The following is a 16,675-nucleotide window of genomic DNA, read 5'->3' as shown; positions in this document are numbered from 1 at the left end:
ATAGAGAAGGCCTGATGACCCATATGCTCCAATGATAAATAGCACTAGCACATTAAAAATTGGGACCAGTATTCCACCTGCAATCAGTACCGAGCTCTCAGAACAGGAGTCACCTGCACCTATTTCCAAGCTCCCCTGCTACTGCCCATCACTGCTCTGCACCAACTAATAAGGACTGTCACATAGGGAACGTTACAGTCATCCAACTTGGGAGCAGCAGGTGCACTATTAAAATCAGATTAGCTCCATCTGGAAACAGCCAGAGATGATTTACAACTAAACCTGTGCCCTGGTGATTCTAGTCACTGGCATCACATGCAGTTCCAGCAACAATCTGAAGCTAAAGAGCATCCTGAATATCTGCATATAGCCCTGTAGGAAGAATACCACCCAAACCACACTAGAGTCAAGGCCAGTTCCTGGGTTCAAGAACTACTCATCCAGAATTGCCAACCTTCTCTACACCAGTCAAGAAGCACCTAGCCTGACAGGGAGGAGAGATCAAGCATGGAGTCTCGGTGCAACTGCAAAAGGGTTAGGACTGACCTCCTCCCCCACCCCCCAAGATCCTTGGAGTCTTATCGAATTGTTCCCAAGGGAGAGCTACCAGCCTGGGTGATTCCTCTAATGTAAGTTAAAAGGTAAAGAAATCCCTGCAGATTTTACTCCATTAGTTCTTGTGACTAAAGGGGGCGGGGCTCATCTGTTTCAAGGCCATTGAGCCAGTGCTGTCCAAAGACATTTCTGCAGTCGTGTGGCCTACATGACATCACAGAGCGGCCTTACCATCCCTGCAAAGTGGTACCTATTTACCTACTTGCATTTGCATGCTTTCAAACTACTGTACTAGGTTGGTAGGAGCTAAGGCAAGAACGGGAGCTCACCCCATTGCGTGATGCTCAGGTCTTGAACCTGGGCTGCTGGCTTTCCAGCTGACAAGCCCGGCATCTTTACCACTGAATCACCGCAGTTATACACATTATTGGCAGAACACAATAAAGTAGTTTGAAGAGCTTGAACTCTGCACTTGTGGGTCTGGTTGTTCACGCCTGACACACCATGTCCCTAAATAACCCCACCTGGCAGTTCAACTGGAGTCAGGGCCAACTGATCAGCAGACCCCAATCCTGCAAAGACTTCTCACTAAGGCAAGATGCGGTCCCAGCAGTCCTACTTGTACGGCAGCTACACCAGACAGATGAGATGTTTTCACTCTGATCTGTCTGGGAGTTAATGGTAATCTTAGAAGGGCGGAAGCATTGTGCCCATGTTCCATCTGCCTATATAGATTTCGTCCATCCTTTCAGAGCTTCCTGCCATGATTCTCCACCTTGGTGACTCCCGGGTATGTCGGCTGAAAGATGGGGACCACAACATCTGAAAATTATCAGGCTGGAAAGACTGGATCTTCCAAATGATTACATCCAGGAAGTCTATAGAGTGGAGGGGAGGTGTCAAAAAAAGTCAAGATGGCCGTCACAACTATGAGAATTAATCCCTGGCCTTTTTTACGTGCAGTGCATACTTTCAAATAGTCATAGCTGCTATCTTGATTTTTTTTTTTTTTACTTTTCCATGAATGCTCCTGATTACATTCTTTTCCCCCCAACAAACACACACACACACATACACATCTGGTCACATTCCTGATTCACTCACACCTCACACGCACTTACACACACACAATGCCAAATGCTCTGACATAAAGCATATGACTGCGACATACAATGGAAGCATGCAGATGTAGATACATTTCATAATGTATTTTGAGCCCAGAGGTTTATGCTCCTTAAACTCCAGAATATCCAATATGCCTTTGGAAGCAGACCAAAATAATGTGGCATTTCTCTACTCACTCTTTTCTAACATAGATTTTTTTTTTTTTAAACCCTTCCACTTTTTAGCTGTGATACTCTTGATGCCCATGTTAGGGGTGATAATCCCTATCGAAACAGGCTGCACTGAGAAAGCTGAACAGTCATTATTAAGCTATTTACTGAATTGCTTTTCCCAGATCCCCTATCCTTAGTCATATGCTCCCTGTTACAGCAGCCTGTTAAACAAAAAAGCCATGATAAAGATTCCTGTTCTTTTACAGTTAAAGCTGCAGCAGGAGCTGGGACTGGCACCCTCTGCTGGTTAAAAGTAGCAGGACTTGAGAATTTGATTGCCATGTATTTGGGGGAGGTGGAGAAGAGGGGAATGACAAAACACAACAGAAGGGAAAAACAACAGAAACTAGCTAAAAATAATAGTGGGGAGGAAGAGGCAGAAATCACGGAGACGGGCACACCAACACCTTACAAACCTAAGTAGCTATTCTGGGCTACGTCTCCAACAGTCCCGGGGACCCGTTCGCTGGTATCTGGCGTTTTATAGACCAACTGATCAGGGTCTGAGCTATCAATGTTTGTCACAAACAATATCCCTGCAAGGCCAATGGAAGGAGAGAGAGAGAGGAGAGAGATGGTTAGCGGTATGAGAAAGTTCGGCGCCCAGGCAGGGAAACACCACAGAGCATTGAACAGGAGTCAGGGGACTTCCAGGGCTCGGGTTGTGCTCACACATTATTGTCTGGTTGGGCCCCAGTTACCACCCAGGGCACATATTGTTGCTGATCAAACCATTCTCCTTCCCAGATATAACTGCCCAGGTCCAAAGAACGAGATAGCCGCTTGTTACCAGTGAAATTTACTCTTCCAATTCAAGACTGAGTTTGAGATGATGATTGTCGGCTAGTCTTTAGTTCTCCCCAGGTGAAATTTTTGCTTCCCACCCCCAACACCCTGCCCTGTGATGGCCTGTCGGATTGCTCTGCAGTGTTTGGCCTGCTGGGCACAACCCCGTACCGAGGTAGCTGTGAGCTGGCAAGGGGATGAGCGAGGGGTCCTGGTCCTTTTCTCCCCCGGCTTCATACGGCCCATCGTCGTAGTGAATGAAATCCAAGACACTCAGCTCTGCCCGTATGGTCCCTGCCAAACCAAACACCTGTTAATGATGGGCAGAGTGAGGGAGACATTGGAGAAAATGGCCAGCCTCGCAGGATAGTAGGAAAACAAGGATGTTCTTCAGATTTGCCCTTCTGTAGTAGTGATTGAAGAGGCAATGGCTTGTTATCAAATCTACAGGGAGGATCTAGGCAAAGGCTTAAAACAAGGGTTCCCTCTAGAATAATGCTGGGTGCAAAGAGCAGAAGACACAATGAGCATTTCCTAGAGATACCAAACTCTAGATTTGCTTGTCACAAGCCCATTGGTTCCATGAAAGATCCTGGGAGTTAGCTTGTCTTTGCAGCAACTGTGTTGTACTGTGCTGTGGTGATTGTGCCCATGGTCTGCTCTTTCTGGCACAGCAGAATACCCCTGCCAGTACTGGTCATGTTGGCGAGGTCAGATAAAATAATTTAGAATAGAATAGAATAGAATAATTTTATTTCTATACCGCCCTTCTCTCGAAGGACTCAGGGTGGTGTACAGCCTATTAAAAGCACAAGACAAACATCAATTAAAATAATTTAAAATTATTAAATAATTCGGCTCAATTTAAAACCCCAGAAATTTAAAACACCCAATTTAAAATTATTATGTTGATAGCCCGGCCTGGCGGAACAACAGGGTCTTGAGTGCACAGCAAAATACCCGGAGGTCGGAGATCTTACACACTTCCGGAGGCAGTTCATTCCACAGAGCTGGGGCTCCCACAGAGAAGGCCCTCCCCCTGGGTGTCGCCAGCCGACATAACTTGGCCGATGGCACTCCTTCAGATCCTTCAGAGGCAATGCATTAGATTGGAAAACCCTCCACATAATCCCTGTAGGATTGGAGGGTTAGGAGATACACCCATCCAGTGCCATTCAGTATAGAAAATATGGAAACCGCCCCCCCTCCCATGGGCACTTAGGAGGACATATTCCCAGATTTGGGTACCAATTGATGAGGGCATGAATGGTACTCACAACCATCCTATTTGTTTGGGGTAGAATATCTGCAGCTTCAAATGGGGGTTACGGTATGATTGAGCTGCTTGCCAAAATGTGGGTCGGGGCTACCTGACTTAATAATATTCCTTGTTGAAAGCAAAGGCTTACCCTTCCAGTTGTATGTGCCAGGTGCCCCAAAGAGGATGTAATGCCTATCTGCAGTGAAGCCCGTGGCTATTCCCTGCTGGCAGTAACCAAAGCGTTCGTGCCCCTGTTCGCGCCCTTGACAGAACTTCCACTCGCCACCATCCAGTTCATCGGCCACTTGCAGCCCTTCGCTGAGTACGTAACAACGGCCAATCACGTGCCTTGTCTCCAGAGACTCATTCACACGGTTGCGTGCTTCATATAAGTGAGCGCAGGTCTGGGATTCATGGGAGGAGAAAAGAGACAGGGCAGAGAGGGTTAGAAAGTATGTGTGGCCTCTAGGCTCTCTGCACATACATTAGTTGTAGAAGGCATAGGAGAGTTCCTGGACTTCCCTGGAATGTACCATTTCAGGCTATGAGTGGAGTTTAGGCCATAAGCCCCTCTTTTGTAGTGCCTAAGCAATGGGGAAGAGCTTTAACCATGGTTTTAACCATCCTTTCTGAGGTAACTTTATCTAGAGGTAGGGAAGCTCCAAAGCAAGGCATGATAATTATCAAATAATAGCCAAATATAGTGTGTGTGTATATATATATATACACACACATTTATTATTATTATTTATTTATTAATCAAATTTCTATACCGCCCTACTCCCGAAGGACTCAGGGAGGTGAACAGCCAAGATAAAATACAGATAATACAAATATTAAAAATCCCTTAAAATTATTAAATATTTTGGCCGAAACACAGATTAAAACACCCAATTTATAAAATCACGAATTAAAAAATTTAAAAGAGGAATGGGAAAGGTTAGGCCAGGCCAGCCTGCTGAAATAGAAAAGTTTTGAGAGCACGGCAAAACGTGCGCAGGTCCGGGATCCTCCGTATCTCTGGGGGGAGCTCGTTCCAGATGGTAGGTGCCCCCACAGAAAAGGCTCTCCCCCTGGGGGCCGCCGGTTGACACTGTTTAGCCGACGGCACCCTGAGGAGCCACTCTCTATGGGAGCGTACTGGTCGGTGAGAGGCTATTGGTAGCAGAAGGCGGTCTCGTAAATACCCCGGTCCGATGCCATGGAGCGCTCTAAAGGTGGTAACCAAAACCTTGAAGCGCACCCTGAAGACCACCGGGAGCCAGTGCAGCTCGCGCAGGAGGGGGGTCACATGGGAGTGCCACGTCGCTCCCATAACCACTCACGCGGCCGCATTCTGGACCAGCTGGAGCCTCCGGGTGCTCCTCAAGGGGAGCCCCATGTAGAGAGCATTGCAGTAGTCCAAGCGGGAAGTGACGAGAGCATGAGTGACCATATTTAACGAATCCCGATCCAGAAAGGGACGCAACTGGCAAATCAGGCAGACCTGATAAAAAGTCCCCCTGGCCACGGCCGTCATGTGCTCTTCTAAAGACAGCCGTGAGTCCAGGAGGACACCCAAGTTGCGAACCCTCTCCGTGGGGGCCAATGACTCGCCCCCAATAGTCAGTGATGGCACCAACTGACTATATCGGGATGTCGGAAACCACAGCCACTCGGTCTTAGATGGGTTGAGCCTGAGTCTGTTTCTCCCCATCCAGATCCGCACGGCCTCCAGGCACCAGGACATCACTTCAAGGGCATCATTGGGGTGGTCCGGGGTGGAGATGTACAGCTGAGTATCATCAGCGTACTGATGGTACTTCACCCCGAAACCACAGATGATCTCACCCAGCGGCTTCACATAAATGTTGAACAGAAGGGGCGAGAGGACCGACCCTTGTGGCACCCCAAATACAAGGGGCCTCGGGGTCAACCTCTGCCCCCCTGTCAACACGGACTGCGACCGGTCAGAGAGAAAGGAGGAGAACCACCGTAGGACGGTGCCCCCCACCCCTAACTCCTCTAGCCGGTGCAGCATGATACCATGGTCGATGGTATCAAAAGCCGCTGAGAGGTCTAATAGGACCAGGACAGAGGAACAACCCCTGTCCCGAGCCCTCCAGAGATCATCAACCAACGCGACCAATGCCGTTTCCGTGCTGTACCCAGGCCTGAAGCCCGACTGGAACGGATCCAGATACGATGATTCATCCAGGTACTGGGGGAGCTGTCGCGCTACCACACTCTCAACAACCTTCGCAACGAAGCGAAGGTTGGAGACTGGACGATAATTTGCCAACACTGCCGGGTCCAGGGAAGGCTTCTTGAGGAGAGGCCTCACCACCGCCTCTTTCAAGGCAGCAGGGAAGACACCCTCACTCAAGGAAGCATTTATAATCCCCTGGAGCCAGCCTCGTGTAACCTCCCGAGAGGCCAGCACCAACCAGGAGGGACACGGGTCCAGTAAACATGTGGCTGCGCTCAGTCTGCCCAGTATCCTGTCCACGTCTTCGGGCATCACAGAATCAAACTCTTCCCAGATAATACTCACAAGACCTGTCTCTGTCCTCCCCGCTGAATCTACCCAGTCAGAGTCCAGGTGTTCCTGAATCTGAGCGATTTTGTCATACAGATACTGTACAAAATCCTCGGCTCTACCCTCCAAGGGGTCCTCCCGCGCTTCCTGGTGGAGCAGGGAGCGGGTCACCCTAAACAGGGCGGCCGGGCGATTATCTGATGACACAATAAGAGTGGCAAAATAGTTATACTTCGCCACTTTTATCGCCACCAGGTAGGTCTTAATATGAGACCTTACCAGTGTTCGGTCAGATTCAGAATGGCTGGCCCTCCAACAACTCTCCAGGCGTCTTTTCCAGCGCTTCATCTCCCTCAACTCCTCGGTGAACCAAGGAGCCAGGCGAGATCGACGCCGGGTCAGAGGCCGCAAAGGCACGACCCGATCCAAAGCTCCAGCGGCCGCCCTATCCCAGGCGGCCACCAGCTCCTCAGTCGAGCCGTGTGCCAGAGCTTCAGGAAATGCACAAAACAGATAACAGGGATAATTCCAAGACAAGCTTTAAACATTTTGACAAGTTGACAATGCCTAACACTCACTTTGAGATTGCTTCAGTGATAAAAAAGCTAATGCTATTTTCATTGATTGATGGATGGATAGAAACACAAATAGAAAGCACTAGAAAATTGCATTTTCTTTTCCTACAATTGCTCAGGAGGCCCAAAGTATCACATACACCTTAACCCACTTATCATGACTAGAGTGGTGTGTACTGTATATTCAGACCCACTTAATGGACATCAGCAGTGAAATACATGTGACAAATTTGTCACCTTGTGAATGGATTTAAACTAAATAAAAATGATATTATTCTTTCCTGGAAGGTACCACTTCAGGCTATGAATGGGAGGTATGCCACAAGCCAACGACTTCCTAGGACTGTGGCAGATAAATTAGAACTATACTTGAAAAGTGTGCTCTATAAACCATGGTTCCTGAAATCAATAGATGGAGCTGAAAGTTGAAGTCTATAAGTCAGGCCCTGTTCACCAGTGAAGTCCAAAAGACACAGTTCTTACCACAGAGTAGCCATCCCAAACTTTTATGTAGAAAACCATAATCCAAACAGGATTTAGGAAGAGTATCTTTGGTTTTCACTGTGTTTTATGGATTGTTGTGAGCCAGATAGGCGGCCATATAAGTAAATAAATATATAAATCTTAGCATAAACAATAATCCATAAACTCCTCAGATGAGCCTTGGATGCCCTGATACACCATATGAATTCTCCCTACTAATATTATTAAATCAGTGCAAAAGGAAAACCTTTCCTACAGACCTGACAGCCGTTTTCTATATGTAATGAAGAATGTATTTATTTAATTTCAATAGCCACCCAATTTAACCAAGAATTATTGGCATAAGGATTTTTAAATTAGTCATCTAAACTGTTCCACTCAGAGGCAATGTTCACATGGGTAGCTATTTCAAATGAGTTGTAATTTCTTCGGAATCAAGCTTCACTTATCTTTAACTTTATGGATATGGATTTTTTTCCTGACAACAACTAGAAATGTTTTGCAATTGTCATCCGCTTGTATTTTTAAAAACTTCTCAGTCCACCTTATATCCCTTGTTATTTCCTAATATTCCCTTTCAAATAATAACAGACCAACCCTGCTCCACTGTTTAGAAATCAGCCAGACATTTATATTCTAGCTTTCCCAGAATAGTGTTCATGTTGTGTGTTGAAATCTTAGGTCCAGAAAGTTAGCCTGGTTAAGGATCCTGGGAAAATATCCGCACAGTGTTAGGCTGGGAAAAGGTTTTCTTAGCATGTATTGAGTTATTTTCAAGTATTTCTAGGAAGACAACATATCTATATATTAGACTGCTTGAGTTCTACGAATGCTACCAAAGTAGGTAGGATTCTTTAACTTTCCTTGTGCACTCTAGTTTTCAGCTGTACAACTTTTTCTGTAGAGAGGACACAGTGTTAGGATATGTTTACATGATTTTATTCAACAGCAGTGTGAAAGGTGATTGCAGTGTAAAGGAGCTTCCTTTCATCCAGAATACTAAGCACAATTTTACCTGTGTGAACACGGCAAAGAAAAGCTTCCTTCCTAATTTTATCTTCCCCAACTTCACTCTTCACCATCACTACCCATTTGAAATCTATCTCTTTGGGTTTCTCCATTTCCCCCAATCCACATGACTTAGATTGTAGTAGCTTCCAAATCTCTTTCCTCATAGCTGAGCATGCTGCCTCCTCATAAACTCAGATTTATGCCATTTAGCTACACCAGGCTGGACTCTGTTAGGTTACTTGGCCAGAACCAAAGAGGTTAAACAGAATGACCACCCACCCATCCAGTCATGGCCACTGACCACAATCTTTCCTCCGGGGCCTTGGCTGTTGACAGTAACACCCAGCCACTGGTTCTCCTTGCTCTCCTTCTTCAGGTCAACTGCAAAGTGGAAAAGAAATAGAGAGATATTAAAGAACGAAGATTATTTGACCCTTTGTTACTGGGGCACAGAGGACTTTTTTTTTTTAATTAGATTTATATGCCGCCCTTCTCCGGAGACTCAGGGCAGCTTACAGTGCGTTAAGCAATAGCCTTCATACTTTTGTATATTTATACAAAGTCAGCTTATTGCCCCCACAACTGGGTCCTCAATTTACCTACCTTAGAAAGGATGGAAGGCTGAGTCAACCTTGAGCCTGGCGAGATTCGAACTTACAGTAATTGCAGACAGCTGGTGTTAAATTACAGTGCTTTTGTCTGCAGAGCTATCCAGGCTCTATCCAGACAAGACTTGATCTTTGCTTTCTATGATGCAACAAATTGCAACAAATACAAGAGTGGCTAAGGCACAGAGAGATAGTGGTGTTAACGTGCTTTTTTAATTTGTCAGCTGGCAAAAAACCCCATGATACTTTAATTGCCAAAATGGCCAAGGAGGGCAGTTTCCAATGACCAAAGAGGGCTATCTTGAGCAGCCAATAGGATCTAGACAGGTTTCCTCCTGACTACATCATCAATGAAGTGCGATATATTGCATCCCCAGCAAAAAGAGAAGAGGAAAAGCACTATCTTAAATCTGGAAGATTTAGGAAGACATGAGGATATATCCTTAGACTAAAATTAAACTGATTAGACAGCATTTTCCTTTAGTTTTTCCTTGGAAAAAAAACTATACATACACACAGATACATACAGCACTACCCATTAAACAATCTCAATTTCTTTAATTGAAAGAAGCTGTGTGGCTCTGACTTGGATCACAATTACAGAAAGAGGGCTTTAACCCTCTTCTATATCTGATTCCACCAAAGCTTTTATCAGCTTGACAAAGGAAAATGTGTAAGTATCTGTTCTTCCATAAGTTCTAAGGACTTTAACAAGAGCAATTTAGACCATGTCTGCAGCATGGGATAAAAAGTTAATCTCCCTCCCAGCCTCCTTGCTCCACTTCAAATTACAGCTGTACTTAGACAACTGCAAAAACTCCCCTCTCTCTCGCTGCAGGGGAATGTGCCCACCTGGGAACATTTCTGACAATGCAATGTGAAATCAGAATGAGGCAGTAGGACAAGATTCTATGCTGGAAAGGTGTCCAATCAGGACCAATCAACAACTCCATGACCATTCTTCATCATTGCCTCATGAGTAACACAGGTCAGCAAGGAATTGCCCCCTAGAGCACATACTGAGTCTAATGCAGCTGAGCTTTTTCCTTTTAAAGAAATGCAAATTGCCAGGTTGCAATCATGCTAGCTGCTCTGGAAATCACATATTTTAACTATGCTTCCCAACAGAGGCATTCATGGGCAGAGAGAAGGGGTTACTAAGAAGTCAAGAGGGCAAATGACGAAAGCAGTGTTGTCCTATACTGTTGGGGTGTCAAACTGGCGGGCCGCAGGCCAGAGCGTCATACACAGGCCACGCGCACCCCAGCTCCACAAAGGAGAAAAACATCACGAAACATCATGTAATGGCAACATGTCACCATGAGTTTGACACCCATGTCCTACTGTGATGCAAGTCCCACCCCTTTTCTACATGTGTCATGACTTCATAGAAAAAGGGTGGAGCTTATATCATGATGATGAGGTCCTGCTTTTGTCATTTTGATAAAAGCTTTCAATCCTGCAAACAGCCATGGTCCCCACTGTGATAATAGTCTCCTGGTGTGTTGATCCCACCTTCCCAACACCTAGGTAGATGGCCAAGGGAATTGAAATCCAATACATTTAGAAGACACTAGCTGGCGAAGTGACTTATGTTTATCTAGCAGCCGGCAACTGAGACCTTCTGCATGTTTAAAATTTTATTATCATGTGTTTCGGGCCATAGGCTCTACACTGACTGAAAAAGATTCTCTGCTTACCCCTTTAGTAAACTCAGGAGGAATCACAGATGGGTTTAGGACAACTCGCCACAGTCAATTCGGCGTGACCAGCGCGCCACGGCCAGCGTGCCCCTGACATCTCATTGCAGCCAATCCGGTCCAGCCATCTCCCCACAGGATTGTCTTGCCAATCTGGGTTGTCTGCGATCAGAAAGGGACAATTTGCCGTACCCAATTTGCTGAGGCCATCTCACTACGGTCAACTCGCCACAAGACAACTCACTGCAGTCACAATAAATGTTATCCGCCACTGTTTCTTCAACATGATTTCCATGATTTCCAGCGTAAAATCTTTGAGGTATCCCGCATGCATTGTCCCACAGCAAGTTCTCCTGTAGCGAGTTGCCCTGTGGCGAGTTGGCCATGGTGATATGGCCACAGCGAGTTAGCTACATGGCAAGTTGTCCCATTCTGATCGCAGACAACCCAGATTCCAAAGTGACTCCAGTTTAAGCCTGATCCAAATCAGAGAAGGAAGGTTGCTATGTGGAAGGAAGAGTTCATTTTCACCCCAATTTAACCATACTGTTCCATACCTCCGTCATCAATGGGCACACGCTCACAGTCCTTAGTTTCGTAAGTCAAAGGACAGGCATATAAACCACCCGTTCTTTGGGCCTGTTGATCGGGCAAAGCAGTAGCCTGTGGCGCTCCCACCAACAGCCTGAAATAAATGGAGGAGAAAGTTAGAGGGACTGAAAGAAGATGGGAAGGAGCAAAGATGGGAGGACATGTGAGCTTTTTACTGAGTGCTCTGCATCTGGACAGCTGTGGCCTGCTAAGTGAAGCATTTGATTCTTCAGTCAAGCCTTTTGTTGAATATGGGTTAGCACTTTGGTCCTTTGCAGTCCCGCTGTCTCATAAAATGGTTTCTTAAACTTCTTGTAATTTTGCCAAGTATCTTCTTCACGGTTTTATTCTTTGCATCTTGTATCCTATTGCACTGGATTATTTTTAATAACGAATAGTCAGTTGTATAAACAAACTAAAGTGTTGGTTTTTGTTTTTAAGGGGAGAAAAAGTACTGCATAATGGAAACAGATTAAAGTAAAAAGAAGCATCGAATGAAAGGAGAAAATGGGGCACCGGAACTAAAGGAAAGCCAAGGATTCTGCAGGATTGAAAGAAAATAAGGGAAAGGTTGAATTATGGTTCAAAAAAAAATGAATAGATGTACAGAAGGAGGAACTGAAATTATTATTGTGATGGATACAAAGATGTGAGCGAGGGAAACGAGGAGGGCTGAGCAGCACACTTGGGAACCAGATTTCTGCTGAGCTGGCAAAAGCTGCTGGTCTCCTTTCCCCTTCACGCTAAGCCACAACGACCTTGAGTATTCCCCCTTCTGACATTAATGTGCGTTCTGAAAAGATCAATTAGTTTAAAGAGAGAATAAATTCTATCCTAGGCATTTTTGTCAGGAGCACATATAGGGGGAGAAGGAGGCAATGAACAGCTGGGGGTGGGGAGTGTATTCATACTCTTTTGCCTCAAGCAGATGCAGGGCCCACTTCAGCTCCTGACCACATATCACCTGTTCCTGCATCTCCATCACAGCTGTCCTTTCCCTCCAGCAACCAGGATTCCTAACGGGGGACATGATGTCACTTGGAACAGCCCACAACCCATTTCATGCTTGCATTCCTGACCAAAACAGCTGTATTTTTGCTCGCGGTCTATCAATTCCCAAGACAAAATTTCACCCACAAAGTTAAGAGTTCCCATGCTGAATCACATTCGCAGAATCCCTTTCTTTTCCAAACGATTATGTTTCATATTAGTGCTATTTATTTGTTTTCGCAGGCTGGGTTAAGCTATAATGACGTGGCAGCAGGGGTGAAATGCTCCCGGATCGGACCGGATCGCCCAATCCGGTAGCAATTTTTCCCTGTGGTTTGGCAATCTGGTAGCGATCGCCGCCCGGGTGTCATTACTTCCTGGTTTTAACCAGGAAGTAATTTTTGTTACCTTCTGTGCATACACAGAAGGTTTTGTGCATGTGCAGGTGTGCACATGCACATGACACGCATGCACGCGTGAGCGAAGCAAGCACGCACGCATGGTGCATTTGCTTCCAAACCGGTAAGGAAGGTAAGTAGATTTCACCCCTGCGTGGCAGGTTTGTTTGTGATTTAGAATGCTGCGTGGATGCAGCCATTCAATAAAATATGGATAAGCTACCCTTGTTCCTGTTTGTATGTCACACTTAAATGAGAAAAAGAGAAAATCAGAATGCTGCAGGACATAGATAGGAGTTAATTATTAACCTGAATGCCAGCTGGGTCATCAGAATACGAGGGTTGTTGGAGGCTTAATCCTTCTGTCCCACTGCTGAAACAAAGTCAAAATCTTAGCCAACTCTAGAAGAACAAGAGTTTCATTGTCTTTCCATTCTCTTCTACATTTTTGCTCCCTTTTTGGCACACACAAAAAAATAGGTTTTTAGGTGACTAATCTATTGAGGTTCAACCTGCTTGGCCTGCTGCAGATGTTTAACCATCCCTCACCCCCACCCCAAGTGAAAATGATAGCTTCCCAGTCTCCTTTCCAGCAAGTGGGAGGATTTAAAATGGCCACTTCTTTTACCAAGACATTGGTAATGCTGCAGCTGTTGCCACACAGGGATAAGTCACTTCCCTAGGGAGTGGGTAATTCGGACAGCCTGACACACTAAACCAGGAGTGTCAAACTCAGTTTCATTGAGGGCCGTATCAGGGTTGTGTTTGACCTCAGGGGGCCAGGGTGGGTGTGGCCTGCTCAATGTCACTCATGTTGGGGGCGCTTGTGGCAGGCCTCTGCCAGCAAAAACAGGCTCCCGAGCTCCATTTCCGGCTGCTGCAATTCCTCTGCCAGCGAAAATGGAGCTCGGGAGGGCCGCATGCGTAAAATCTTTGTAAGTAAAATCTTCATAAGGAGCACTATTGCTTAGCAGCAGGTGATATAGGAATAGAGGAGATCGTTGGATTTTGAGATCTGAAACAAAATCTCTCTTGTCCTTATTTCATGCACATTTTAGAGAATATGCAGGTATCTCCAGAACTACATGAGTTATGCAGAAGTCCCAAGGAGAAACAATAAAACCAGCTGTAGCTTTTCCTGCACAATTATGCACGCACCACACAAAAGTGCCCACAAATCTCACAAACATCTCAAATTTGTTCTCTGCAAAAAGAGCAAACCCACAGAATCCTCTTTTCTCTCTCTCTCTATAGTGCTCCTTGCTGAATTGGCCATTCACAATAGAGGCACAGTGGACAGAAAAAGGCCCAACACATGGACATTCATATGGGTTCATTTCATTAGACTGAAGGTCACCAAATGAAATAGAAAATCATCGCAGGGGAGGGGGGAAAGGTTATTGCTCATATCAGTTACGTTTCAAGAAGCCCAGCATTGTAACTTTGTCGACATTTCAAAACCATAGTTTGGAAAATGGAAATATGGGTTCTTTCATTGGAGAAAAAAGGCAATTTGAAGAACTCTTGGCATAACCTGAATCTGCATCGTAGTAACGTGGCTTCCATCTACCACCACTTTTATAAGCCCTCAAAAGTTCATTGTCAAACCTGCCACCCTCCCAATGCCGAAAATACTGGACAAAAGTCATTGCTTTCAGTCCAAGCTACCACCAGTTGCACAGTAACAAACATCCCGCCACCAGCCCCATTCCAGCCAAAGTGAAATAAACTAGTCTATACCTATTTACTCGTTAGCAAAAAAAAAAAAAAAGTCCAGGCAGTTCCTTTCAGGGGGAGTTGAAAGATGGCCCTCAAGCCATGTTTCTCCCAGAAACCTGAAGCTCAGGAACCATGATGAGGCAGGAATGGTTGCAAATGCAAAAATGGGCCATCCACAAGATACACAGTCATGCATTTAAGAAAAAAAAAAAAAAAAGAAACTAGTTTTACTGTAATTGAGCCAGAAGTAAACTGGCCGAATTCTCTCTTACAGCTCCTAGAAATCCAGAGCTGCGTTCAAACTGGTGCACTGTTCCCATGGGCAAAAGTCTGGAGCAATCCTGAATGGTAAAACACGTGACAGAAGCCACATGGTTTACATACTTTCATCCAGCATTAGGACAAATGCATGAAGTTGGGGTTTGCACTGTGATGTCATGATGTGCATTTCATCATTTTTGCATCCTTTCATACCTATATTTGTGTGGAAATGTCTTTAAGGTGACCAGGGGTAAAGGTTGCATAACCTAGATCAGGGGTGGGCAAATGTGGCTCTTTTACAACCTGTGGACTTCAACTCCCAGAATTCCTGAGCCAGCTGGCTCAGGAATTCTGGGAGTTGAAGTCCACAGGTTGTAAAAGAGCCACATTTGCCCACCCCTGACTTAGATCTTTCTTTATATCATATAATATTAATGGTTAGGGCTAAGAAAGACAGTCAGCTTAAACTTTGGTAAGTTATCTAGAGATGAAGAAAGGGAAGAACTCACAATATAGATCTGGAGCATGAGAAATTACAACGGTACTGAAAAAAGTGACTTATGACCATTTTTCACACTTACGACCGTTACAGCATCCCCATGGTCATGGGATCAAAATTCAGATGCTTGGCAACTGATTCATAATTATGACAATCATGACGGTTGCAATGTCCCGGGATCCAGGGGTGGGTTCTACTTACCTTTACCACCGGTTCGCAACTCGGCCACGCGCACGCACTTGCTTCGCTTGTGCGCGCACGCACTCTTCTGCGCATGCACAGAAGCGTTTTGATGACGTTGGGGCCAGTTGGCAGAGCCTCCCGACGGTTTTACTACTGGTTCTATAGAACCGCTGCAAACCAGGGGCAACCCACCACTGCCGGGATCATGTGATCCCCTTTCGCGACCTTCTGACAAGCAAAGTCAATGAGGAAGCCAGATTCACTTAACAACTATGACACTAACTTATCTATCTGACTAGGTGGCTCAGAGGCTAAGATGCTGAGCTTGTCCATCAGAAAGGTCGGCAATTTGAATCCCTAGTACAGGTTTCCTGCGTGAGCAGGGGGTTGGACTAGATGACCTCCAAGTTCCCTTCCAATTCTGTTACTGTTAAACTAACTTAACAACTGAAATAATTCACTTAACAACTGTGGCAAGAAAGGTCATAAAATGGGGCAAACGTCACTTAACAAATGCTTCACTTAGCAACAGAAATGTTGGGCTCAATTGTGGTCGTAAGTTGAGGACTACCTGTATTATCAAAATCACCTGGAAGACATCTGAACTGATTGATCAGGGGTCATCCTACAGGCCTTGAAGTATAATAAATATACTTCCCCCCAACCCCTGAAAGCTACTCACAGCATTCTTTCAAATAAATGCATACAGACTTGTAACCTTAAATGAGCTTCTTCAAAAAAGATGGGGGAGGAGTTGTAGCTGTTTTTTATATCTAATTATCAATGGTTTGCAAACTTAGATAAGATTCTGAGCCAAATCTTGCTTTATGTTTGTCTCCCTCCCCTTCCTGACATATTGCCTTTCATAAGTCAGCAGACATTATCCAGAGACCAAGAGTTCTGTCTTTCACACAGATGGCAGGTTTTGCACAAGCTTTTGAATAAAATAAAAACTGAGAAATCTCCCTACAAAGTCCACCTTAATCCTATATCAATTCAACAACCCTAAACGCACAATATATCCCAACTTCCCTTCTCATCTGTAAAAGGGAACTCTGCTTGCAAAAACCATTACTGGGACAATCAAGAATTGTCATGTGCTCCAAGAACACTCTTAAATCTGGATGACTTGTTAGAATTAACACTCAAAGAACAGGTGGAAAAACTGGCCTAACTTTCTCGCATGACATCAAAGTGCTT

General features: G+C 45.3%; 1 protein-coding gene across 13 annotated transcripts in view; it reads right to left on the bottom strand.

Annotated features, from left to right (window-relative positions):
* Positions 1-16,675, bottom strand: part of ITGA7 (integrin subunit alpha 7) — a 74,100-nt gene that overhangs the window by 31,619 nt on the left and 25,806 nt on the right. For 2 of the 13 annotated variants that reach the window (XM_034412542.3, XM_034412540.3), the window contains exons 2-5: positions 11,392-11,519; positions 8,828-8,907; positions 4,088-4,343; positions 2,850-2,972 (exon numbers count right to left, since the gene is read on the bottom strand). In XM_034412542.3, coding sequence (XP_034268433.2) covers positions 2,850-2,972; positions 4,088-4,343; positions 8,828-8,907; positions 11,392-11,519 — 587 coding nt within the window. Of the gene's footprint in view, positions 1-2,308; positions 2,429-2,849; positions 2,973-4,087; positions 4,344-8,805; positions 8,908-11,391; positions 11,520-16,675 lie in introns of all 13 variants that reach the window. The other 11 variants (XM_087886961.1, XM_034412541.3, XM_087886970.1 and 8 more) reach the window with 8 other exon arrangements.

Source organism: Pantherophis guttatus, chromosome 2 (genome assembly GCF_059756535.1).
Source record: "Pantherophis guttatus breed Tessera chromosome 2, ASM5975653v1, whole genome shotgun sequence".
Lineage (NCBI taxonomy): Eukaryota > Metazoa > Chordata > Lepidosauria > Squamata > Colubridae > Pantherophis > Pantherophis guttatus.
The sequence above is the reverse complement of the archived record's forward strand: the minus strand, read 5'-3'. Positions and strand labels throughout refer to the sequence as shown.